Here is a 26,134-nt window from a genome sequence, read left to right as displayed (position 1 = left end):
AGCGGATAAAAATCATGTGTGTGAGTACACAAAAATCTCATAACATCATTAAGGACTTCACTTTGAACAAGTCAGCCTATAGGACATCCTCTCACCTTCCCTCCCCTATTAACACTACCAATAGATTAATTAAAAGAAAGGAACACTGATTAGTACACTTGCCTAAAAGAGCAATATTACCTTAGGTCTCTTAAGCAAAGCAAACATTAGTGACAGTAACAATAGCAATGGACTGTATATCGCACTAATAGAACAATGGGTGTCTGTTCCTCTGCAGTTTCTGCTTCTGCCATCCTCCCAGTGCAGCACAACTACCCAGAAAAGAGCACAGCCTGCACCCAGCCTCAGCTCTGCATTCAGACATGCACTGTCTAGACCCCTGTATTTGTAAGGTCTCTCTAATGTCTCCTATACTGTCCTGCTCACTTGGGATTATTATTTCCCCAGTGAGAGCTATCTTCTCTCAAAAAATAGCATTCTCTTCCTATACATACTGTTCTCCTTATATAGCCTCCAATATTTATATTTACCCCTTCTTCCTCTCTGAAATCCATTGATACCATACATGATCTCTTTAAACCTTTCTACCCCTACCCTTTCCCATCATTAACAACTTGGCCAGTCTCCCTTGTCTTACTGTTCCCAAGGGCCCCACCAATGACAAGACAACAGGTCCAGGTGGCACTCGAGTGACCACAGCCCTCCCAGAACAGCCCTTGAACCAGTCTGGCTTCATTCCTCATACAGTTCCATGCAAGCACACCCAGGGCAGCCTTTGCTTCTGAATTTAGAAACAGATGATCCTTCTAAGACTGTGCCCACTCTGTACCTCCCTTCCCCAAGCCCTTTGAGCATCCCTAGCTTTACCTTCATCCTGATCTTCCCATGGAAGGCATTGCACTGCTATAATATATAATTAATATAATATAATATATTTATATAATGTAATATAATATAATTAATGGTCTGCTAGATTTCCAGTCCACAAGGCTTAAACAGCTAAAAAAAAAACCCACAAGAAATTATAGCTTCACTTCAAAAGAATTTTTTTTTAATTTAGAAATGCAGTTATATACATAGAACAATTAAATTAAACTTTGTACAAATATTAAAATACTATCTTCACACCCACTGCAATGTACAGGATACCAGAAAATACATATAAAATAAAGCAAAATAAAATCAATTGAGTGACATCCTGCACAGCATCAATTATGGTTTGAAGTCCCACATATATATGGAGTACCATTCTGCAAATAATTCCATAGTGGTGCAATTCAGATAAAAAGAAAACACATACAGGAGAGAAGAAAGGATTAATGCACAAAGGCAATCAAGCTCCCCTTGCACTTGCATCAGCAACTACCAGCAGCCTACCCACCGTGTCACAGGACATCTGCTTCACAGACAACTTCACTTTGTTTTCTTTTGGAAGAAAGCAAATTTGAGAATCTGAACTAAAACATTTTCCAGCACAACTCAGTTGCCTCTGTTCTTGCTCACTCGAGGACAGAAGCAAAAGCACAGCTTATGGAAAGCATATGCAGAGCATCAGTAGAACACGTTCTGGTGGGTACATAGATCTGAACATCATCTGCAGAGGGTCGAGTTTGGAAGCAGTGCTGATCACAGGTCCCTGAAGTGTGGGAAGTGGCATGCTCTGTCCTGGTGTGGTAGGACTGGAAAAAGGCTTATTTCCTGTATAAAAATACATCTTAAAAATGAAGCCTGCTCTAGGAAACCTCTTTGCACTTTCATAGCATATCATAGAGAATAAATGTTTTCTAGTGAAGTCCTTCTGCAAACAAAGGTTTTCACGAAGAGCAAATTCAATCTGCCGTTCCCTGGTAAGGGCTGAAGGGTGAGGATGGGGTGAGGCAGGATGTGCAAAATGAATGGGATTTATTGCCTTTATATACAAAAAACCAAAGTGAAATTTATTTAAATAGCTATCTGGATAGAGTAATAAGGCAGGTTTTTTTTAAAACTGCTATCAGAACAGTAAAACCACGTTTGCAAATACGTTCTAAAAAGGTCAGCAAGGACATCTCAGTGTGTCCAAACAGTTGAACATTAATTTTCCTTATACAGCAAGCGTGCTGGTGTATGCTAAATCATCTAACAAAGCACAAGCTTCCTTAAAACCTGGTTGTGATTGCATTAGCTCATTAGCCTGCAGCATACCTCTGTTTTCAGTACAGCTCTTCCTTAGACTCCTTACATTCCTTTTTCTGTGCTGCAAATGACCTAACCATACCAGATTATTTCCAATGGCCGAGCCTGTTGCTCTCTTAGCCCCACTCCTCAGTATTGACCCCAGTCACCCACCTCTGGGAGCACCTTAGGATGTTTCCTCCCAAAACATGTGGAACAGTTCTTCCTAACACACCTGAGTTCTCCACACACTGAAAGGCCAAATAAAGGCTGCAGGTGCATTAAACTATTCACCACGCCGGAGCTGAAAGGCCAAGGAGAAACCACCAGGGAGATGTCCAAGGGGTGAAAAGCAGCCTGCTTGCTGAGTAAGGATTCTGCTACACAGCAACTTCCCTGGTGGTTAAGGATAAAAATGCATTAAGCTCTTCTCCCTCTCAAACTCCTGAAGTTTTAACTCGGCATCAACTCCACAGGCTCGCATGCTGCAGCACATCTCTCCTCCTGACTTCATTTTTACCTCTTCTGCAGTTAATGGTGGGGAGATGCAAGCTATTCAAAACAACAAACGCCCCACTCTCTCAACCAGTGCTGCTGACACCCTTCAAGGTGACAGGAGGTTCTGACAATTCTAGCTGTCTCATCCTTTCAGGTGAGCTTCATGATGCAGATCCTGACAGGAGACTGTCCCACTTCCCCATGGATCTCTGCCAGCTTCACTTTCTGGCTCTCTCAGGCTGGTCCAGTTCTGCAACACTTGGGCTGTAAGCACTGCAGTAGGTTGCATTTATTTTTCCAAAAACTATGCAACTGAAAGGGAGCAAGAACATTTTTCTATTGCACGTAATATCCTGAATTTCTGAAATGCCCTTTTTTCCCCAACCTATCAGACTCCAAAACCAACAGAAACCTTTAAAATAAGTGCTATTTTTATTTTACCAAATAAAATTAAATCGTTTCAATGATCTTGAATATCACAGGATCCAGCATGTATGACAGAGCATGAGATGATTATGTTGGGAGTGTTAAGTAAGTAAAAATGCCTCCCTTTGAAATGTTTTGTCAGATGTGGGTGGGGGAAGAAAGGGTGCAGAGACTGTGGCCCCATCAAGAAAAAAAAGAAAAAAATTTACTGTGTCACATCTTGCAGGGCTGAGCCCCTGTGCTCCCCATCCACCACACTGAGATCCAGGCCGCATCTACCTTTGGCAAAATACAAAGAGAACACATTCTTTGCTCAGAGATAATGAACACTCCTGAGACAGAGCGGAGTTCACATCTGAGGGATCTTTAAGCTTCAGCCCTTGCTCCCAAAAGTAAAGACAGGACTGTGCAATGTGGGTTTTCATACATCTCTGCCCAAAACACTTCCCAATCCTTCAGCTTCTGCAGAATTAAACAAACATGAATAAGTAATGATCACTTGATAATCAGTAAAGCGAGGCCTTGCTCTCCTATGGCCTTGAAAAAACTGTCAGACATCTCTCGGATTCCTCCCCAGCTGTTTTACCTCATTTTATATGAAGCTGAGGATGTGGACAACAGCAAGGTTATGCCCCCAAACTGTTTTCCATGTTCTGGCTTGCACAGGTCCATGGGGCCTGTTCCCACAAGTGTTGCTGCAGGGGACAGGGCTCTTCTGCAGAAGCTGGAATCATCGGATGGTGTTAGCAGGCAGCACAGCAGAGACTGGCCTGGGAGCTGCTAGTTTACCCTCAGCAAGCCAACAGAAGCTGTCTGTTTATGCCTGATCACAAGAGCTACACTTGCATATTTCCCTCCACCTTCGCATTTCCCCCGCTCCTTAGAAAAGCCATTTCCAACAATTTTTATAAATGAAACAAAATTGAAGCACTCCCTCCTTGTGCAGCTTGCTTCCTTTTCTTCCCCACCCAAACTGAATTTTCTCTCCCAAGCTGGGAGCTGCTTCCTTTACAACAGCAGAGAGAAGGCAGGGCCACACAATACGTGTTTCCTGCTGACAGTGCAAGTGCTCGTCCAGATCAAGGCCAGGCCTTGGGATCAGCTTCCACCTTCTCCCACCAACCTAGTGCTAACACTGGGTTAAAGCTGGTTCCTGCCTCTTGCAGGAAGGTAGCACATTTCCAACTTCTATACCTTGAATTGCTGAGGGTCAGTTTGAGCAGACAGGACCTTAAATGCATAAAGAGAAACTCCTGCACTGAGCTGGCTAGGCAGCAGGAAAGAAGTCACATAGTCTTTCCTCCACACTTCCTTACCACTATTCTCGCTCAATCCCTCCATCTGCCCTGATAAACCAATGAATGAGAATTTGCTCAAGCTTAGACCATTTTCAACATAGGAGTAAAAAAACTAAATACAATCACTCCCATGCTTATTTTCTAAAATTCCAATAGCAGATGTGTAAACAACATTTGACCTCTACAGTGCTTGAAGCTGAGACACCACAGCCCACTGTAAAATGACATGGGATTTTCACCATCCAAACTGAACAAAAAATACCTAAACCACCCAAATGGGATTTATCAAATCCTTGTGTTAATGCAAGGTAACATGAGCAATAGGGAAAAAAGTTTAAAACACTGTATTTTTAAATTAACATCCCTCTGCAACAAAGATAGGGAAAAAGGATTCTTCCATCCACAAGTACACGCTGTCCCATGTGTCCTGGGATATAAAAGCTATTTGGGAAGAAGAACAGCAGATACCTAGCTGGATACTATGGCCAATCCCCATTTCCAGGAACTGGAGCTAAGCACAGTGACTTTATAGGTAAAGATGTTCTGTCACTTTTGTCAAGTGCTGTAATGGTTTGTTCTTGTAGCAACAACAATGAGGATGGTAAAGATTGTAAACCAAAATCAAATCAGCAAAGACAGCATCCCTATTTACCTGTATATTACCACACGATGTGTAAGGCCATGACATTTTGCTCCTTCAACTCAAAAATTTAGGAGCTTCTCACAGGGCAAACACTTCCCTGGTTACTTCAAGACAATTATGACAAGGTACATGCATCTAAGAAGCCAACTCTTCTTGCTGAAACCAATCTCATTGGTTCTCATGAAACCAATCTCAGTGTTCAGACCTCCCCAGTGAAGAACCTTACAACCACCACAATGCTTTTGTGATTGGACCACATACCCCAGACAAATGTGGCTTCATGCAGAAACAGTCTTGTTAACAGCAACCAGGATATTCCGACCTTCTGCAGATAACCGCGGGGGTGGGGTGGGGGTGGCAGAGGTATACATATTTTTGAATTTTCTTTTCCCTACTACCAGAACTTGAAAACAATCCTTAAAATTTAGGTTCAGGAATAAGCTATGGTGTCCTCTAGCCCTACTGTTAATGTAGTCAACCGTCCCTCACACCAACCGGCTGCCACTATATTTAGGAGAGACTTTACAAATGCTGCTTACCCGTAGCCACAAGGAAGGAGCCCTTCCCTGGGCCCACTGGAGCCCTACAGGATAAAACAGCAGACCCTTGCTGTATGAAGCTAGGAAGACACACTAGCCTCTGAGATGGCAACTACCACCTCAAGTACCAAAGTACCTACTGTGGCTGCAAAGGGAATTTGGGATTGCACCGATGGCACTAGATATTTGCTACCTACAGGTATCTTTTTTCTCTTAACATTTTCAAAGACCTGAACCACTCCCAGTGTGCTACACCTGTAGAGAAGGAAGGAGAAGACAAAAGTAATTTTCAGAAATGGACTTCTGCAGAGATGGGGACAGAGGGTATTCCTACATGTTGGACTTCTTAGCCTTCAGCACTCTAGCAATTCTCAGTGAACTGTTATTGCACGGCTAAGTTGACACACAGCCCATCTCATCTGAGGTGCTTCTAGACATGACAACCTGCCCCTTAACTGGGATCCCTCCCAAGGCTCACTTCAGTCCCAGTGAGGCATTTTCTCCTCCCCTATCACAAAGAGGATGCTGGAAGAAGAGCCTATATAACATATATACGTATATTTAAACTGTGTCTGCACCCAGCGAGCAAGCGGGTTTAGCCCCTGCTCTCTGGGCAGCAGAAGGGCTAGAAAGGCTGATAAGCTGCAACAAGCCAGTGTGAGAAAGAGAAAGGCACAAGAAAAGAGCAGCTCTTCAGAGACTGCTGTCAAACATCTGGCTGGGGAAGAGGAGAGGAAAGCTCAAATGTACTTGTTCCTTGAGCCCCTGATGCTGATGGAATGGGGAAGCCAGCGCTGCACCAACTCCACTGGTGCATCCAGGAGGCAACCTGGCGACATCCTTTGGATCTTCAGCTGAGGGCATCTCTTCTTGGAGGTATCCAGGGTACAGCTCGCGAGGACAGGGAAGACCGCACGGAGTGCTTCTGTCCCAAAGGCGGGGGCAGGGGAAGAGGAAGAAATCCAAGATGGAGAAGGCTAGACAAACACAGCAGACCTCATGCTTCCTTTAACAATGGAATATCTGAATGGTAGGGAGAGAAAGAAAAAAAAAAGTCAAACTTCTGCAGTTTCAACACACACCAGAAAAACTACTGTTGAAAGCAAGAGAGGCTTCCACTGCCATAACATGATAATGCAGTGGTCTCCCTGTCATCACAACACAGCAGAAGGGAACTATGGAGGACTCTGCTCCAAGCTGCCCCTGTGAATGAGATTATCACCAGCTCCAGCCTGGACAAACGCTAAGGACAGAGACTCCATCACCACACTGGGTGTCCATCTGGTCCTGCATTACCCTACTAGCACAAAATATTTTCTTAATACCAAATGTGAATCTGTCAAGTTACAGTTTGTAGCCATTGCCCCATGTTATATCATCTGCCTGAGAAGAGCTTAGCTCCACAGTCTTTGCAATTCTCCGTTAAGTAATTGTAATTAATCATTGGTTTGGCCCTCAGCTGCTTCTTCACCAGATGAAATGAACCCAGTTCCCTCAGTCACTCCCCACAAGCCCCTTGCTATCTTGGCAGGATTCCAACACAGCCTGCCCAGTTTCTTCACATAGCTCTTAAACTGGGGGTTCCCACAACAAGATACAATATCCCCAGTAAAGCCTCATCATGTTGCTTAAGGGAAGGTAATAACTTCCCTTAAGAGTGACAGTTTCTCTCTTTCCCATGACCTTATCAATCTTATAGTCCTTAAAATGCCAAAGATATGTTTCTTACTGTGACAAGGATGGTTGGAAATAGAAGGATCACACCTGCCCTTATCTAACTTGAGGAAATGCAAACTCTTCCATTAGCTGCAGCTTCCTCACCTCTGAGCCACAAGCACAAGTTTTACAGTGGTCTGCTGAAAGGGGCAATCTGCCACTGCACAAAAAGCCTTAGAAGCAATACAAGTTTCCAAGCAGATATAAAAATGACATAGTGACACAGGAAACATCCTTTAGTTTCTACACTGCAGACATTTTCTGTTAAGCTTCACAGTTGGGATTTCTGCTGCTTATGCACTTGAAGTTTAATGCCCATCTTAAAATATGTTGTTATTTCTGCCCTTAAGCAGAAATACCCTTTAACTGGTTTTACTGCCAGGGTTCCAGATGGCATTCCTATGGCTACAGGACTTGACACCATGGAAAAGGGAAGTTCTGCCCTGAGCTATCTACAAGCCAGTTACATTTCTTGCCTAAGACACAGCAGTGTCTGCAGAAGCTACACCTTCACATCAGCTCTGGCACTGCAAAGCCACTCCGTGGCAGCATAGAAGTGAGGAAAGTAGGATGTACTGACTGTTTAACAGACTTGCCCCTCAGCCTGTACAATAAGTACAAGCACATCCCTTTTACATCTTCTTGCTTGCTAAGGCTGTAGCACTGTATGCACTGTGACAGGAAGTTGCTTACTAAAACAGTCTAAAAATGAAACCCAAACATCACAAAGGGTTTGTATTCCAAGTATGTCCTCCCATTCCCACCAACTTGGTTTCCACACAGTTATTTTACTGCTTTTGCACTATGATGCTGGAGGCTGGATTTCTCTGCAAAACCTTTGCTAAAACAAGAGTGAGCAGTAGACAGTTTTTCTCAGACTACTCTGGTCTCCCAGTCTGAGAACGCCAAATTCTTCAAAGAAAGATAATAAATACTGCTTATATGTCTAAGTTGTGAAATATGCCATGGAGACTGGGACACTTCTTTTCAAAAGCAGCTCCAGTGGCAGATGCATATAGGGTCATTCCTAGGTACTCAAGTGCAGAACCTACTCTTAAAAGTAAGCACTCTCATTTAGTGTTTCTTGCCCAAGTCACGTACCATCTGTGTATTCCTCAGAGGAAGTGAGTGATAAAAGGCTCTGTATGTCGCTGCTTTCTGAATCTTGGACCTCTTTGTGTACAGGTCCACTGCTAGCCATGCCAGCTACCCAGGAAGAGGTAGCAGCCTGATGCACAAGAACAGTTTCAGAGCGCTGAGAGCTACTGGCTTCACAGAGTCCAGAACGTCCAGGGGCTTCATCTTCTCTTTCAAAGCTATTGCGAGCCCCTTGGTCCGGCTGCTGCATCTCTCTGGGTCCATTCTGTCCAGCTCCCTCCGAGAGCACGATTTGCACCCGGGAGTCCGAGGGTGGAATGCAGTTGCCTGTGCTGCCATACACTGCTTCTTCATAGGACGGCAAGGCCACTTGGACACCATCCACCATGATAGATACCTGATCTCCGGACACACCTTGGTCTCGCCTCAAAAAAAGAAACAAAGAGGGGGGAGGAGAAAAAATAAATCAAGTTGAGCATTTATATTATTATACATATGTTAACAAGAACTCCAGTAACCTCCCACAGCGGAACTCTAATTCTCACCATTGACTTATTGAGGGGAGAACAGACAAATATGAATGGTGGTTTAACAAGGTCAAGCAAGTATAGTCTTGCAGCCCTACTGTGAATTGACATTAAAAAAAAGCAGGGGCTGTAATTCACAGTACCCGATGGATTTAGCAGCAAGAGCTGAAAAGGTTACAATGCTTCCACCCTCACCTACCTTCATAGCTGAATTTGACAAAGATCATGAGTCAGAGCCTTGTGCTGTTGGCAAAGTGCTCTGACCACTGTTGATTCCAGCTTGGTACACTGCTTTATTCCACAATGCCCAGCACTGTCTGTTCTGCCGCCTCTGCTGCTGGCAAGATAATGTCTGGCAGGGTGGGGAAGACAGCTCTAGCACATCATGAATCACCAAACCTCATGAGGCAGAGGCCTGAGAGTACATTCTTCTTTTCCAATGATTTGGACTTTTTCAGAAAAGGGCAGACTCCAGGGCCCCACCTCTCAACTTCCCCACTGCTGGAGTGTCCACAGTGGCTTTGCTGACCTCAGCCGTCAGCAGTGTTATGGCTGCATGCCTCCCCTCATCCACAAACCCAGAAGGTTCTCCCACAGCAGGGAAGGATGGCAGACTTGCACGTGTATCTAATGAGCAGTACTGCCTGAATTCACGTCCATAGGACCTCAAATAGACCGGGGGAGATGCAGATATATATACCCAGACACATACTTCAGTAGCTATCCAAGGCTAGAAGAGGCAGCAGACTGATCTATAGCCAGGCTAATAAGGATCATAACCTTTTCCATTCAGAGTCAAGGGAAATGCACAAGGAAGCCACCCCTTGGGTGGAATATAAGAATGGGTACTGCAGGTGAGTATCGCAGACCAGCATTTTAGACTACTGCTGGACCAGCAGTATGATAAGATAAGTCCAGTAGGATGGGGCAGAGACGTCACTCAGGTAAATAAAATAGGAACAAAAAAGCAAGAGGGTAAGTTGCTCGATAACGAAGGCCTGACTCAAATACCGTAATGAGTTTCTGCTGCAAAGAAACAGGTGCCTCTGAGCCCCTCCAAACCCCAGCTACACTTACCTGCTATGATGGAACGACTTCAGCTTTGGCTGCAGCAAAACAAACAGCACAACTAACAGCAGAATCAGGGCGACAGAGCTTGCTGTGGAGGCTACTATGGATAGCGTGGGTACTCCAATTGTCGGAGGAGAGTCCTTTTCTACAAAACCAAGGGGAACACAAGGTAAAATGATCCACTCCTTTAAATAACTGCCATAGAGAAGGGAAAAACATCCACACTGCCTGCTCTCAGGAGTTACACCTGGGGGCACATATGAGGAGCCCAAGTTTCCTATACAGTCAAGGCACACCAGCTATCTCAGTTTAGATCTCCAGCTGACACCTCTCTGTAGAGGGAACCTAAAATAACACATGCACATGTTTTTCCCTTGGAAAAACAGGGCAAATAGAAAAGCAGTGCAAGCAGGCCATGGGAACTGACAGATGGTGCTAAGGGTCATGTTATATATAGATCTGGCTGAGCAAAAGCTAAAAAAATGTCCTGATGTCACCCCAAGGCCAATAATTGTCTAACACAATAAGCAGAATATTTTAGGCCAAACAATAGAAAAAGTTCCAAATAACAGTTTTTCTTGACTAATATAACAGCCTCACAAAGCAGAGTGGAAGTCACCTGGCTGGGTATAATTAAGACACAGCAAGTATTCAGTTTCTCTCTCACACAAACATATGCAAGAGAACAGAGAGGGAAGGCAGATGTTGCTTCAGAATGCTGAGCTTTCAGTGTTGGACACATGTGCCCTGCTGACATGACTCCTTCCTACCCTTCTGCAGCTGTATTGTGTGGGAACTAATTTGGCTTTTAAAAGACCTGTACAGGAATAAACTGGGAGCAGAGTGAGAATGGCCTGGAGGTATTACTGAGCCCTGCATGTCATGCCTAGAAGACTACACTAGTCCTTTCACCTCCCTAGAGGAAATAACTGTCTGTATGTGTTGCTTCTGTCCCTAATTTAGGTCTTTGGTAGAGATCTGAAAAGCCTCACCTACTCATCAGCAAATTCTATTGTCCATTTCACATTCAGGACATTCCCATTTATGCAATTCCTCTTTTCTACATTCAACACATTCTTCAGGAGCACAGGTCTCAAACTGCAGAGGGAATTCAAGACCCATGCAAGTAGGGATGAGGGGAAGAGCAATAGGTAAACAGAAAGGAAAAAAAAAGCTGGAGAACCATTGTTTTTAAGCCTACAGTCTGAAATCTATGCCCAAAACAGGTGTTTAAGCTGGAAAGCCAGTGTGAAATTTTCTGCATCGTCCCTCAGGGTGAAACCTACTGGCTTTGTTGTTTTGAACTTATTTCTCTGAAATTTTTTAGAAGTAGCTTGACCAGGGAAAAAAACCAGTGACTGGCACATTTTTCCCTATAGCAAATAGGGCTGAGTAAGGATTTTAATTTTCAGCATTACTCAGGGTACTTTGAGTATGCCAACAAGAATGAGGGTAGGCAAACAGAGATGCTCCATTTTCAGCATCAGTACATGATGCTGTCAAATTGCTCACTACCCAGGGTACACTCCAGAGCATTCACCATCTCATATGCTGAAAAGATGCTCACTAACTCATACAATAATCTGCCAAAAGGCTATGGGACTGACAGGCTCAGAGCTACACAAAACGTGATTACTGCTAGGGATTTCATTTATTCTATATGGAGCAGGTGGAATCTTACCCTTACCAATCATTTTAAGACCTACAGTCTTTCTCTCTAGTGTCTCCCACCTCCTTCTCCTTTTAGCTCTGTGAATGACACCCACTAGTTAAGACTCAGCTGTCTCTGACCCTGACCATTTGATTCAAAACTTATGTTGTGAAAGCAATGGCTTTTTCTCTGAGTCAGATGTTTGATGCATCATATTTTTGGTAAGGCCACTGGTCCTTCAAGATGCTAAAGAAATCTGAGGGATTTTGCTCATCACAACACAATTCTTCAACTAGACCAAGTGCCATCATGCAGGAGTGCCCCCCAAGGAACACTACCTGCAATAGCACAGCTTTTTTCTCCAGCCTGGGTTCAGCAAGGGGAAGGAGGAATCACTGTGGAAAGGAAGCTTATATCAAATTTGAAAAGCCTCTTCAGGATCTAGTCACTGCCAGGTAAACTCCCAGATCCCTTCCTTACACATCATAGCAAGGGGCTATTGGAGTGGCTGTGGCAGAGACACTGAGAAGGCAGTGTCTTTGGGACAGGACAGAATATTCCAGAGATCAGATACGCAGTGAGTTCCATAAAGAGCCTGAAGAAAGTACTTCTCTATTTCCTCCAATTAAGCTAACACATTTTGCTTTATGTATTATGAGATTAATTCCAGAGTATACCTCTTGCTGACTCAGGATGATTGAAAAGTAAGGCTCTGTGAACAACCAAATTTGTAGAGGGGAGGGAGTTCCCCCTTTACCCATTATGCCCACTTTTAAAACCAAAAGAGTCATAGGAAGACCAAGAGTGGTATGATGAACGTTATGAACGTTTTCCTGCAAACCTTTTTGCTTTCCTACTTTGATGGAGGCATTCCTGTTCAGCTTCGAGAGAAAGACAAAATAAAAGCTGTCCACTTCCATCTGGAGAGAAGCAGAAATCATTTGCCAGCAATGTCCTTTCCTGCCAGCGCAGTGAAAAGCAGCACCATCGAGTTCTTTGCCACAAGAAGTCAACAGTTACTTAACCTGTTTGCACAGAAGATCAACTCTACATACGCACATACATGCGCACATGTGGACAGAGAGGTACACCACTGAGGGAGACGTACCATCAAACCCACCAAGCAAAACCAGACAGCATGCAAAATGCTTCAATTAGGGCTTCCCCCCTTTCTGGGATGACAGCCATCAAAATAAAAGGCTCCACATAAGTAACAAGTTGCCTCCTTTATACTCTTTTCCACGGGTTGTTTCCTTGTATTATCTGCATCTGATGGGCTGCTACTAAAGAGACATTTTTAATAAAGAGCTGTGACTGTGAGCTGTGTTTATGAAATTGTTGGAGCAACACGAGACAGCCACACGGACTTCCTCAGTGTCACACTGACTAAGCATTTAGGGATAATCTGAAGTCAATGTAAGGGCAATTCTAGAGTCAGGGAGCACTCACCTGGGCTGAGCCTGCAGCTGACTTCCATGGCTGGGTTCCATTCTCCATTCTTGCAGGTCAAGTACTTATAATCTCCTTTCAGCATGTAGCCTTCGACACATAGATACTCTATGACACTGCCTGAAGTCAGAGGGTTGTTGCAGGGGCTAGGGTGGCATTTATAGCCTCCATTCTCAGGTTGTGGTGGCTGGGGACAATCTGTAAAAAAAGAAAGCATCATGAAGGACATCTCGGAGGAAGACACCTGTTACACAATATATATGACACGTAGGCAGACTGCTACCAATGAACACTCACTAAATTAAACTACTTAAACCAAGGAGAAAAACTGTTACACAATGGCAGAGAACACTGCTCAGTTTCACCTCTGATATGTCTTCTGTGATGGCTAAATACTTCTTGTTATACCAGTAGTACAATATAGTTGGCAGGCACCAGTCTGGTGATACTTTTGAACAGTGACACAGAGATTCTATTAGAGAGGCCCAGAAAATCCTTGATGCTATCTTTTCCCCACAGCACTTTCACTAGAGACTGGGGGGAACCTTACAACCAGGCTTTCCTACTAGCCTGACATGGAAAATGCACGAGACCTCCTACTGAAATGAATGAAGAATGCAAAAATCCCTCTATACTATGGGTATGGTGTTAAGGTACCCCACCATGAGGCACCCTGGAAGCCTGTAAAAGCATACTGATTTTGGCTATTTCACAGAGATATACCACCAACAATATGGGGAACAGAGCTTTTCTGCAGTAGGAAGAATTCACTGAAAGGGTGGTCAGGCATTGAATGGGTTGCCCAGGAAAGAATGGAGTCATCACAAGCCCTAGAAGTGTTCAAGAAATGACAAGGCATGGCACGTAGTGCTATGACTTAGTTCCATGGTGTTGTTCAGTCAAAGGTTGGACTCAATAATTTCAAGAGATTTTTTCCAATCTTAGTGATTCTACAATTCCATTTGAAGACCAAATATTCCAGTCTACTTTTAAAAAGGAATTCATTATATTACAAAAACATTTCTAAAAAAACCTCTATTTACCTATGTGAACTCTGGAATGCTGAAGGCACTTCACATTCCTCCTTGTACCTCCACTATCCTGACTAGTGGGTATAGACATAGCACATGCCAGAAATTTTCTTGTAGAATTTTCAATAGTCATTCAAATAAAAACAACAAATAAAAATGAGGAAATTGCACTGAAAACAGAGTATTTGCATTGCTCAGAACTTCCTCTCTCCTGGCAGGTCACACTGACCCTGCAGAACAGTGCCAGTATCTCCCACTGATGACATGCATCTGCCTGGCTGAAAGATGGAGAATCCAGATTTTTCCCTTTAAATCCACATCAGCTTCTCAAACTTCATAAAAGAAAATACATCATAGATCCCTCTTGAGATATTTTGGAGCATGGAAAACCAGCCAACCATGTTCCATCACAGCACGTTGACTGAAGCCTGCCCTTAAACCCCAGAGCACGCGCTCCCATGTTCTGCCTCTAAAGGTCCCACTTACTGCAGGATAAACCATGAGAAACAGCTGGGCAAAGTTCAAGTAACTGGATTTTGGGAAAGACTTAAGCAAAAGAAAACTTGAGATTCATTCACTTTGGAAAAATTTGCTACATTGTGCAGTGCAAGTGACCCTGGAACCTAATCACGTCAATGCAGCATAGATGGTGCCTTGTAAATGCCAATAAACCCCAAGATGAAGTGCTGAGCAAAGCCAAAAACCCTCTGGTGTGAGTTCTGCCAGTTTTATAACTGCAATTCAATTTACTTCTTGAGGAAAGGTTAACAGGGGTCTAAGCAGTAGATTTTCAAGAAGACTTTGTTCTTGAGGAGATTTATTCTTAAATAAGTTTCAGAGAAGCCACTGCCCTGTGCCTCATGAGTATTAACTGTTACCTCTTCTGTGTTTTTTTATCTTTTCTTTCTGCCATAATTTCGTAACTAATTTTTAACCCTTCACCATGAGGCTAAAACTTGCTTACACTTTAAGCCTGTCCAACACTTAGGAGTAGTTGGGATCAGCCAAAGCAACAGATTAATGGCACATTTCACGTTCAGGTACAAATGCCCTGATTCATCTGCAGCCTAGCAAAGAGGTTTCTTGCTAAATTGCAAGGAGCCATTTGAGCACCAGAGATATTTTTAGCAGTTTAACATGTACCTCTCTAGGCAATGGTAGAGAGCTGTGGATAAAAGCCACTGTTGCCACAGCAGTTGCCAAAACTCAAGAGCAGAGAAGACAACTTCCCTACACCTTTTTATACCACAGCAGGTACCTGGAATTGCTTGGGAGTCATGCACAGCATCTTTCTGCTAACTGATTGCAGCAAACAGCTCACTCCCTGTGTTCCCCCTTCTGAGCTGCACCCACGTGTGAGCCTGGCCACTGCACCAGGAGCCCTTTTGCACATGGAAGCAGCTCACTGTTTGGTTCCCCTTCTATCATAAAGTGCCACCTATACTGATGACGTTTCTGAGTTATGTACAAAAAACCAGCACCCAACAAGAAACAGGCACTCATTTACATTGCAGTAGCATTCTCAAAAGCTTGGAAATACCACCACATCGGGCACTTGCAGAACCCTTACTTTGCCTCCTTACGAAAGGGCTTCAGGCGATGCACAGCTATGCAACTGCAAACTGGTTCCCTCCTCACCTCCACAGGCCACTTGCCACACAAAAGGAGAGAAGCAGCTGACAGATCTCTTCAAGCAGTTGTCCTTGACTTGTTCTCTTAACAGGGAAGGGAATTAGTCACCTCCCCTTTCCCTACTCCCAACCTTCATTTGCCATCACAGCATCCAAGAGTGTCACAAGTATTTTAAAATGTGATGGAAGAACACCGTTTATGTGCTGGGGAAACAGATAAAAAAGGTCTGGGTCAGGTAGCCAGAACATCAACACCTTCCATTCTCAGCATGATGGAACTGATCCTGAACTGTCCTTTGCAAGGCAGCCTCAGGGGAACAAAGCACCTCGGAGCATGTAGCTTTGGGAAGGTCTACTAGACAGTGCTGATGGAATTAAAAATTGCTGAAGCTGACCCAGGCAAGGCTTGGGTGGGTACGATAATGGACTGGTGGTGCCTGAAAAAGTGAGAAAGTCAAACACCTCTGCTCCCTGCTGGACCTGGCATCTCTGACAGAACACAGCACCTTTGCAAATCAGGGTCCAGTACAGCAACACAGGCACCCAGAATGCTTGGGACAGACAACGCAGATTTCCGCTACAGTGACCTGTTCCTCCAGTACCTAAGTACCCTCAGCTTTCACATGCTCCATTGCTTCAATTGCCTCTGTATGTGCACTCTAAACTGGAACTAATAGAAGAAAAGGTACGAGTCTGATTCTGCACAATCCTTTATATCACCAGCAGCAAAGCTTACGCCCAAAGTTTGCAGCTCTGGTATATCCACAGCTATATAGAACCAGGCAGAGCATCCCATTTACTGCTTTCCACAGAATAAACTACTGACACACGAGGGGTGAAAAAAGCTGGGTGCCAACTGCTGCCAGAAGCATGTCCAGAGCAGCCCACTCCTGGCTAAGTTTGCAGCCAGAAGGTGCGGATGGATGGGAATAGCTGCCTGTGCGAACTGTTTATTAGCACTCCAGAGCACGGCTGTGCCATACTGGTTCAGTACTGCGTTTGGGACCAGCCTGACCCAGCTCTCCTTCCAGCTCATGCTTCCCAGTGGGCTGCTCACATTCAACCCTCAGCAGTATTTGCATGCTGCTACGTGGTCCAGCTCCAGGCTGCACTGCTGTTTGGATATTACTTTGGCACACTGACACTTTTTGAGACACATGAACTAAACCCTGGAGGATGGTTTTTCATTATTTCAGCCCCAGTTAAAGCCTGACAGATTTCACAGGACACAGCAAAACTGTGACATCCTCCCTCCCTCCTGTCCCCATCCTCCCCCTCCCCTCCCCTTCGCCCTGGGATTTACCCCTCCCAAGTTTCAAGGGGGTGTGACACACAGTGGGTACACACAGTGGATACACTAACCTTCCCACAAGGTTACAAAAAGTCCTTTAAATTTGTGGGACACTAAGTACATATATTGTAACAATCATCTCCTTACCAATAGCATCAGCCTAGACTCACAGTCAAATATGCACTGGCATATTTGAAACAGAAAGAAACATGCAGGAATTTCATCAACTCCCACCCTGAAACACATGTTTTTGGAAGTATCCCAGGGCTTGTGAGACATCTTAAAACAAATGTTCATGCCAGGCAGGGAAGAATAAGAGAGCCAAGTTAGAGAAGTTACTAACTTCCTAGTGGGTTACTGACATTCTAGGCTTGCAAAGCTGTTGCCAGCATCTTGATTATCAAGCTTTGAGGATGCACAGAAGGGGGTTAAACATTTTTGCACTGTGTGCAAAGGGGACAAAACTCTACTCCAGAAGTCCCTATTTCTAAGTGGTACTGAAGCTTATGACATCTCCGGAGAGAGCTGGTGCTCTGCCAGCATACACTGCTGGAAAACAGGGAGGAGATAACAACTGGATAGAGGTCGAAACACTATGAACATCACTGAACTCTGTTCTGAGGTAAAGAAACAGTCATTTTCAGATCGACAGGCACAAATTAAGTTATGCAATGGAGTTTCTGCAAATGCCATTCCAAACCATGAGGTATTTACCATATAGATGACTTTTTAATATGCAAATGAAAAAATACTAAGTCAGTATGCACCTCCACCCAATTTCCCACCAAATCACCTTCAATCACTTCAAGGAGTGTTAACTGCTCTTATGTTCTTTGAATAGCTGTTACCAACTTGACAAGAATCACAACACTAAGGAACTTCTTTTTTATTGCAGTGACAGCATCATCCATCACATTGTACCTTCACCAGCTCCCTTTTCCATGACTCTGCTAATACCAGTAAGCTCCACTTGCTTCCTCGTCCACCAGATTCACAGACAGGTGTGAGGCATTGGAACCTAGCTTGTTTTAGAGACAGTAAGAAATGTTGTTGGCTAAAATGATCAACCTAATCACCATAGGATGAAATGGACCTTCCATGTCTGGGCTGAGGTGAAACTGAGCCTAGGTCCTGACTGCTGACCTGATGCAGAATTACAAAGCATTTCTAACATAATGTAATAAAGACACAAATCCATGCCAGGGTCATATATAATGCCACAGATGGAAGCACATGGTATGCTGTGTGCTGACACAAAAGTAAGGAGTTTAGATACTCAGAACATGAACCCCAGGAGCACAGCCGAGCCTCCATCACTAAGAGTGAAATTCACAGATAAGCAGACGATTTCCAAAGCTCAAGCAGGATTAGCCTGTTGTGGTAAGGATCAAGCACAATACACTCCACTTATACGTACAATGAAAGATTAAAACATACTTTAATCTGACTGGATAATTGCTACAGAATTATAAAAGCTCCCCAGTACTAACCTTCTTTGCCCAGACACAAGACCAAACAGGAGACTAAGACCTCTCTACAATCTTTGCTTGTCACTGTGTCTTTCTTTTTTCAACTAGTAAGATTTATGGACCCTGTCAGGGCTCTTACACCTCTTTTTTCTGCACCAAGCAACTGAACTGTACTTCGGTCACTCACCTGTTTTGTTGGGCAGCAAAATCCTCCTTAACAAAATGCATTCTTAAAAGAGAAAAACAACAAAACCCCACAAACAAACAAACAACAACAAAACCCACAACAGGACAATTTCTAATGATAATCACTAGAGTGCCTAACTATAGGTTTGTAACTGAGGGAGAACAAATCATGGCATTGCTCACCTTACGTGGGCAGACATGTGGGTATAGCATTGCTTAACGAAGGGATGATTTGCACTGAACATCCAGTGACATTTCTTCTTCTCCACAGCAGGGCACAAAGGTCACTAAAGCTAGGACAGGAACAATTCTGACAAATTATAGTTACTCTTTATATGAGTCAGGCTCAAATCCCAGCAATTCCAAGAGGAAGTTGGACTGAGCCTCAGGTAAATTCCTCACTGACTACACAAGTGCTCTAGCAGGTTTAACCATCCTCAGAGCAGTGTCAGAGGAACCTTACATGTCAGCACTGAAGCATTTTGGAAACCATTTGGGTTTACAACTGCTCTGCTGGATGCCCTGAACACGTGCCCCCCTATTTGGATGTTATTAAACTCTCCAGCCTTTAGACATACCACAACTTCTGTGGGATAAGACTCGAAATGGAAGATCCTAAGCTCAGTACTTCTCTTTCTTCATCCACAAGATTTAATCCATTTAACAGATACTATCAAGACTCACAGAGGAAAAACACCCTATAAACAAAACCCACCCTCCTGATCAAGCTGAACATGTCCCCGCCTAGTCTGGTTCAACTTGACACGATTGTCTCATGCCAGCATGACCTACCTGGTGAGTGAACACCTTTGTGAAGTAGAACACATAAGCACCCAGTTAAATTGTTCCACTGCTAGAGGCCATACCATTTCTTTCATGCTGTTTCCTCTGAAGCCTCATCATAACTTTTTTGTACTACCTTGACTGCCCTACAGTAGGATTTCTATAGAGGAGCTTAGAAAAAGTTGGCTTGCCTCAAAGTATGTCTTTTTGTCTCTTCTCATATCTCCCTTCACATACAAAAGTTTCCTCCTGGTCACAGTCATTGCCTGTTCACTCTCTTCCAAGTTGTGCTTCAGCACATTCCACAATGGCAAGGAGCACTTCTCTGTCCGAGTCAGTTCTCCAAAACATTGCCACCATTATTCTCTCCGACAGGACTTGCCACTAGTCTTAGAAATAGCACATCCAGAAAAAGCATCCAAAATAAACAGAAAATATCCCCATCTTCCAGTTACCTGTCCCTGCTATGGATACTTTAATTTTCAACTTGGAAAATTCGTGTGTGCATCGCTTCAGTACAGCAGAGGGAACTGCAAAAGCTACTACTACATTACTTCTGGCAAGGACCTTCCAAACAGCCCCAAACTCTCTAGGACACCCTTGAGAGTAATCCTTCCTCTCTACTCCCACCTTCAATCTAGGTCCTGTCACAGCTAAATGGGTGGTCTGAAACACCAGCTGCATCTGAAGCCATACAATGCTTTTTCACAATAAAAACCTGACAGCCTGATGCAGTCAGCAGGCTAGAAGTGCAAGTCAAAGCAAGCAAGAATGCCCACTTCAGCTTCTATAGGGTCTGGCAATTCTAGCAGAGTGCTGCCCATGGATCCCACTCAGGGCTGATACCGAACATTAGTTTCACTTAGGAAGCAATTGAATGAATTTGCTAACAAGAGCTCTGGCCCTATGTGCTAATAGGAGAAGAAACATTCTTTTCTCTCTTTGCAGAGTTTCAGTTCTTGACAGCAAGACAAGACCTCTTCACCCAACCTCTCCACTAATCTCCTGGTTATTTAGTAAGCCAACAAGGAAAGAATTTACCCCTTCGTTTGCCCAGTTCTTGGATATACTCCCAACCTCTGTCTCTGGTACTCAGAGAAGCATGAATGTGACCCAACCAGATAACAGTGTCACTACTGTCCTTACCCACAGCAGCAGGGTAGTCAGCCACAGTGAGAAGCTGACTGAGCAGCTTCTTGAGCAATAACAAGCCTCCAGTGCTGCAGACAAACTACAGTGCTTCAGCTCACACCTAAAGGAACACACTCTTCAAGTTTTCATGCAAGTAACTACCTTATTTGTTTGTCGGGGGGCTTTTTGGGGTTTGTTTTGGTCTGTTTTGTTTGGTTTTTGTTTTGGTTTGGTTTTTTTTAAACTTAAGTTTTTCCTCCTAGAGAAGGGGTTGTCTCAAACCTTTCCACATTTGCTAGGGTAGGACAGATCCCTACCTAGCATATGATGAACTCAAACTCCACTACCTACTGAGAGAAAACAACCTGCAAAGTAGCACCAAAAATAAAGGCACACATACAACTGGCACACATACAGTTTTCAATAGCAAGCACTTATTTTATAAACCCTTCCTAACTAGCAGATAGGAAATTAACTGTCCAAGTTAACTGGTTTTCTCATGTCAACTTCATTTCATCCCCAACACTCTGAAGAGTCTCGGCTAAAGGTGGTTTGCTGCCTTGAGGAGAAAAAAAGATTAAAAAAAAAATATACACCTATTTTATTCAAACAACATGCAGCTATCTGTCATGTCCCTGTAACCCAAACCTCCTGCTGTGTCATTCTCTGGGCAAGCAGGGGAAAAACACCATGGCTGCAGTGACACTGTGACTGCAGAACAAAAAAATTCCACAAGTTTCTCTTCCAGTCAGGAACTTTTCTCCTTAAACCAGGGCCTTCAGTCACACAATATTTTCTTCTGCCTGAGGCAGGACTGGTGTTTGGCTCCACAAGTTTTCTGCAGTGGGGGATGATGAGGGAAGATGACTAGCCAGCTTTGCTCTCAGTGTGAAATCCAGACAGGCAACATCCTTGATTTTCCTCTTCCCTTGTGCATACAAACCAGCCTATAAACAGCAGAAGCCGCTTTTGGCAGCCCCTCCCTCAGCAGCAATTTGGTTTTAGTAAGAAGCAAGTCTGTTACCATTTCATACCCCTTTTAGATTAATTTCCTCAACTAAAGACCATCTTTTACCAAAGCAAAAACCACTTCCGAGACAGTTGGTCTGCAGAGAAAAGGCACCTTGATAAGTTTTGATCAACAGCACTGCTGCGCCCCACCCACACCTTCCTTCCTGTTGAGAAAGCAATGACAGGGGGATGTGCTTTAATAATAATGGCCAGTCTTCGCGAGCGAAGATTTGGGAAAGGTCATTAACCCTTCCAGCCTGCGCAGTGGATTTTTAGGTGAGACACAGCGTGCGCTGAACTGAGCCCACCCTTTAGTCCTGAGGTTCATCTGCCGGGGCCGAGCAAAGCTTGGACAGTGGCAGTGAGGTCCCCAGGATGTAGGTTTGTTTAGAGTGACCTTCTCTTAGGTGGATTGCCTTCCACGGCTAACGAGCTCCACCTGCCCAGGGGGCCGGGAATCGAACCCGGGTCGCAGCGGTGAGAGTCAGACACTCTAACCACTAGACCACCAGAGGCCCCATGGGATGTGCTTTACTGGTAGATAGAAAAGCAGTCACCTCCACCCACATTCCCCAGTATGAGAGCCAGCTCCATTTCTGAGTGCTAAATATCTTCAGATTTCCACCTAACCATGTTTGCATGGATACGCTCAAAAGCTTTCAGCACAGCAGCTTCTTACTATGCACCCCCTGCTCCTGCATTGTCCTCCCCATGCAGAGAACAGGAATTAGTATTAGGTTAGGAAATGGCTCACCAAGTATTTCAGGGACAGTCACTGCTTGTAACAGCAGGTTTGTGCTGAACACAAAGGGCCACGTTCTTTAGACCAGAATCTCACTTGGCAGCCTGGCTCTGTGAAGCACAACAATGACCTGCTCTGGGAATAATATTTGAGATTTTACCCTCTTCCAGCATCTTGGGGACATTTTTTAGCCCATGGAACAAAATTCCAACACAAATGCCTCCTACAGTCATTAGAAAGGCTTATCCCTAGAGGACAAGTGGGTCACTCCCAGTTGAGGTGTAGCATGCTTTGTTCCTCCTTTCAGGTAGCTCAGGGTGTTGGTGGGGGTTTTTTGTTTATTGCCCACAAGTCTGCTAACCTTTGTATTTTAACTATACAAATACAGTAGCTGCAGATACAAGATCTAAAAAGGGACCCAGACTGAAGCTGTCCTCTGCCAGCTGGCAACAGTTGAGAATTTGGTGTGTTTCTAGCTGGAGACAGCATTTACTCCATAAAACACAGATTACCAGATGCCCGGGTTTTCCACTGGTCTGTAATTTCTGGGGTGGAGATGGGGACTGGAAACAGGAGAACAGATTTTGAACCTCTTCCTTTTCAGCACTCTGGCTTTCTCTAGCACATGAGCAGATGGATCATTTCCCAGAGGGATCCAGCAGCTGCTGGCGGGGCCCAGTCACAACAGCTGAGGCTAAAGGACCTCTTTATATTTAACTTACAGAAGGCAGAAGTCACTAAAAGGCCTCCATTGTGAGCACACACACTTCTCACCGACTCTGCCCCTAAAATATTTTAAGCCTCCCTAAAAACACACTGCAAAACATAACCTTCTTTGGGCTCTGTGTATTAAGCAGAAGCCAAAGTCCACTGAAAAATAAGCTCTCTGTCTTTACTGGCTCCAGATGCTGCTTACTCTGAAGTCAACGACAGAAGAGCAAACTGAGCAGGACTGGAGTCTTCACAGGGAAATTGCAGTTTCCCCAGCAAGGGCATACTCTGAAGAGGAGGCTTATTTTTCTTTATATCATAATGTGAGTAAATGAGAAGAACAAAAGCAAAGAGATTTGTATATACAATCATATAGCTCTGCATTTATATAATTAGACACAAGCATTTACAATGTGTACAGTAACAGGCACCCCTCACAGTCATCCCATACACACCAAAGCTGCCTTTCTTCCCCCCCCCTCTTTTTTTTTCCCTTAGGACAAGGGAAGGAAAAGCAAGGAAGAAAAGACTCTAATTGCAGCCTTCCACCAATGCAGTCACCATCTGGTAACTCAAGAGACACATGGAGCTGAATTATCTTAATTAACGTGTTACAAAAGTATTTAAAAAACTCTATGCTTATTAACGCTCAGCTGTGATTAGCCAACCATGGAGGAAGCCTCCTAGTGCAACATTAATTATGGGTCTTGTCTGTCTATTAGAAATATGATTTTTTTTCCCCAGTAGTTTATCTCTCTCCTAAAATAAAAACCATTAGCATCAAAGCTTGCTCTAAAATGCAAATTATATTTACATTTTACAAGAGTCAAAATGTTTAGGCTATATGAAGCTGCCACTGGTGCTTCTACAGTGATACAGATTGTCTAGATATAAAATGTACTTCTCTATGTCCCTTAGAAAGCCTTGCTTCAGATAAGCAACTCCCACTCCCACTGAAATTTTAGCAGAAAAATAAAGTTTTATACCTTTCTTTCCCCTTCCAAAACAGGACAGACTTTGCTGTATGCTAGGCAGTTGAAAAACCAAGACACAAATTCCAGGGCTTACAAAAACCGCAAGTGCGAAAGGAAGCTTTCTGCGACAGAAAGCAGCAACCCAAACACAACTGCACTCCAGCAGCAGATCTGCCTCCCCAGAAGAATGCTACTCACTATGACAACTGTATTATTTTCCCTGCAACAGGCCCACCTGTAACGTGGTCCCCTCAGATACATTCTCAAATGATTCAGCCTGACAGGCTCCGAGACTAACACTGCCAAGTTTTTCAGACTTGGCTCTGCGTTATGTTTGTACAGGGCTGGCTGCAGTGGGGCTCTCATCCGCACTAGGCATCCTGAACATCAGGATAACACCAAATTATAAGACAAAAACCTGGTGCTTTTAAACAAAGCCAGGATTGATAAATTATTTTGGGAAACATTAACAAGGAGGAAGAAACAAATCAGAACAACTGCAGAAATATTTTTAAGATCTTCTGATAAAGTAATCTTATAGTTGCACACGCACACACACAGACACACACATGTATAAATAAATTAAAACTGTTGTTGATGTATGTGGAAGCTCACGAAGCTTGCTCAGGTCCAGTAAAGATGAAGACCAAATGACCAGTACTTTACAGCATCCCATATTGCCAGGACAGCATAAATAATTTGCATCTGGGCTCCACTTGAGTCAGCAATACAGTGGCCCCAGAAAAGCCAACGTGATACAGAAACCTGCTCTCACCTATGGGCACAGCACAGCTTTCCAAGTGGCCCACATTTCATTTGCTTTTGTTTTCCAAGGCCGCTTCCAGCCTCCCTGTGCCTTCTTCCAACTCCTCCGTAATTACTTCCACATGTTCCAAGAAGGAAATAAGCAAGCGTTGTAATAACACTTTGTATAATGAGCAGGGTCCCAGATTCTGCTTTTGAAACCCAAAGCCCACTGTTGTAAGTAGCCTTGTGGATTCCTCCCCCTTCAAAAGTTGGATTAGGAGGGTCTCTCTAAGACAGCTGCATATGGGTTTTTGTTTGAAATTCTGATTATCAGGAAATATAAAGGGTGCAAAAGTGTTTGCCACATGGGGCAAAGGCAGCTAACAATCACTGGGGCCTCTCTTCCTCTCACTGACAGCTCTTTCAATTCTAAATCTTACTTTATATTGCAACAAGGAAAAGAATATTTAAAAAGAATAAGAACTGTCAAAATAATTTGATGGTCTTACAAAAAAGGAACAGATAGCTGTGCAGGAACTTACTTATATCACACAACTTTGATTTGTCATGTTGTCCTGATCACTTGTTCCCAAAATCCTACAAAATTAAAAACTGGTCCCAGGAGTAACCTGCACATATACCCTGTTGTTTCTTTGTTCCTAGGTGGGTTTTTAATTTGCATACAGTAATACACCAAGGGTGTTTTTTTAGGATAAAAGTCTGACACACACGTGGGCCTCTGGCATCATGAAAAACATGACTCTTCAGCAAAAACAATGAGACAGTATAGGAAAAAGCATAACTATGTTGTTCAGCATAATGTGATGTTCATGCTGATTTTGGACACCAGGTTTTGATACCACAGAGATGACTGATCTGCACTGACTGGTCTGTTAAGGCCTGACTGAAATAAATATAGCCCCTCTACTGATGTTAGGTGAGGACATACCTTCAGGATACAGAAGAGCAAAACTCATCTCTACCAGTAAAGTGACAGGAGGCCTTCAATTTAGCAGTGCCTCAGGAGGCTTAACTTTCTTGTGGATTTCCATATGATTATAAAACACTTCCACTCCTGAAACTTCAGCCTAGTACAGCAATTAGGTTTCTTTCTTCAATAAGGCCTTAGAAGTTCTTGCTATGGCAGTTTCCCACAATATGTCCCTGTTGTGGACTCCAGCATGGCCAGTCAAGCTCTGGATGGCACATATCACCTGGCTGGTAACACTAACAGCAGTAGTGTTCTACATTGCTTCCCTTCCACTGTGAGGTGGAACTCAGGCAGACATCACCAAACAACACAACAATAGGCTTCCCCTTACCCAAGAGGCCAGCCCATGCCCACCTTCTAACCCCA

General features: G+C 43.9%; 1 protein-coding gene across 4 annotated transcripts in view; it reads right to left on the bottom strand.

Moving 5' to 3' along the window:
* Positions 1–1,029: 1,029 nt before the first annotated feature.
* Positions 1,030–26,134, bottom strand: part of SUSD6 (sushi domain containing 6) — a 100,346-nt gene continuing 75,241 nt past the window's right edge. For 3 of the 4 annotated variants that reach the window (XM_027716936.2, XM_027716935.2, XM_027716934.2), the window contains 4 exons: positions 13,071–13,268; positions 9,977–10,115; positions 8,376–8,797; positions 1,030–6,581 (listed from right to left, as the gene is read on the bottom strand). In XM_027716936.2, the coding sequence (XP_027572737.1) occupies positions 6,556–6,581; positions 8,376–8,797; positions 9,977–10,115; positions 13,071–13,268 (785 nt within the window). In that variant the 3' untranslated portion in view covers positions 1,030–6,555. Of the gene's footprint in view, positions 6,582–8,375; positions 8,798–9,976; positions 10,116–13,070; positions 13,269–25,726; positions 25,966–26,134 lie in introns of those variants that run through there. The other variant, XM_027716940.2, reaches the window with a different exon arrangement.

Source organism: Pipra filicauda, unplaced genomic scaffold (genome assembly GCF_003945595.2).
Source record: "Pipra filicauda isolate LSUMZ 115617 unplaced genomic scaffold, ASM394559v2 scaffold6_size6359152_pilon, whole genome shotgun sequence".
In the NCBI taxonomy this organism is placed as follows: Eukaryota; Metazoa; Chordata; class Aves; order Passeriformes; family Pipridae; genus Pipra; species Pipra filicauda.
This window is presented reverse-complemented; position numbering and strand designations above follow the sequence as displayed.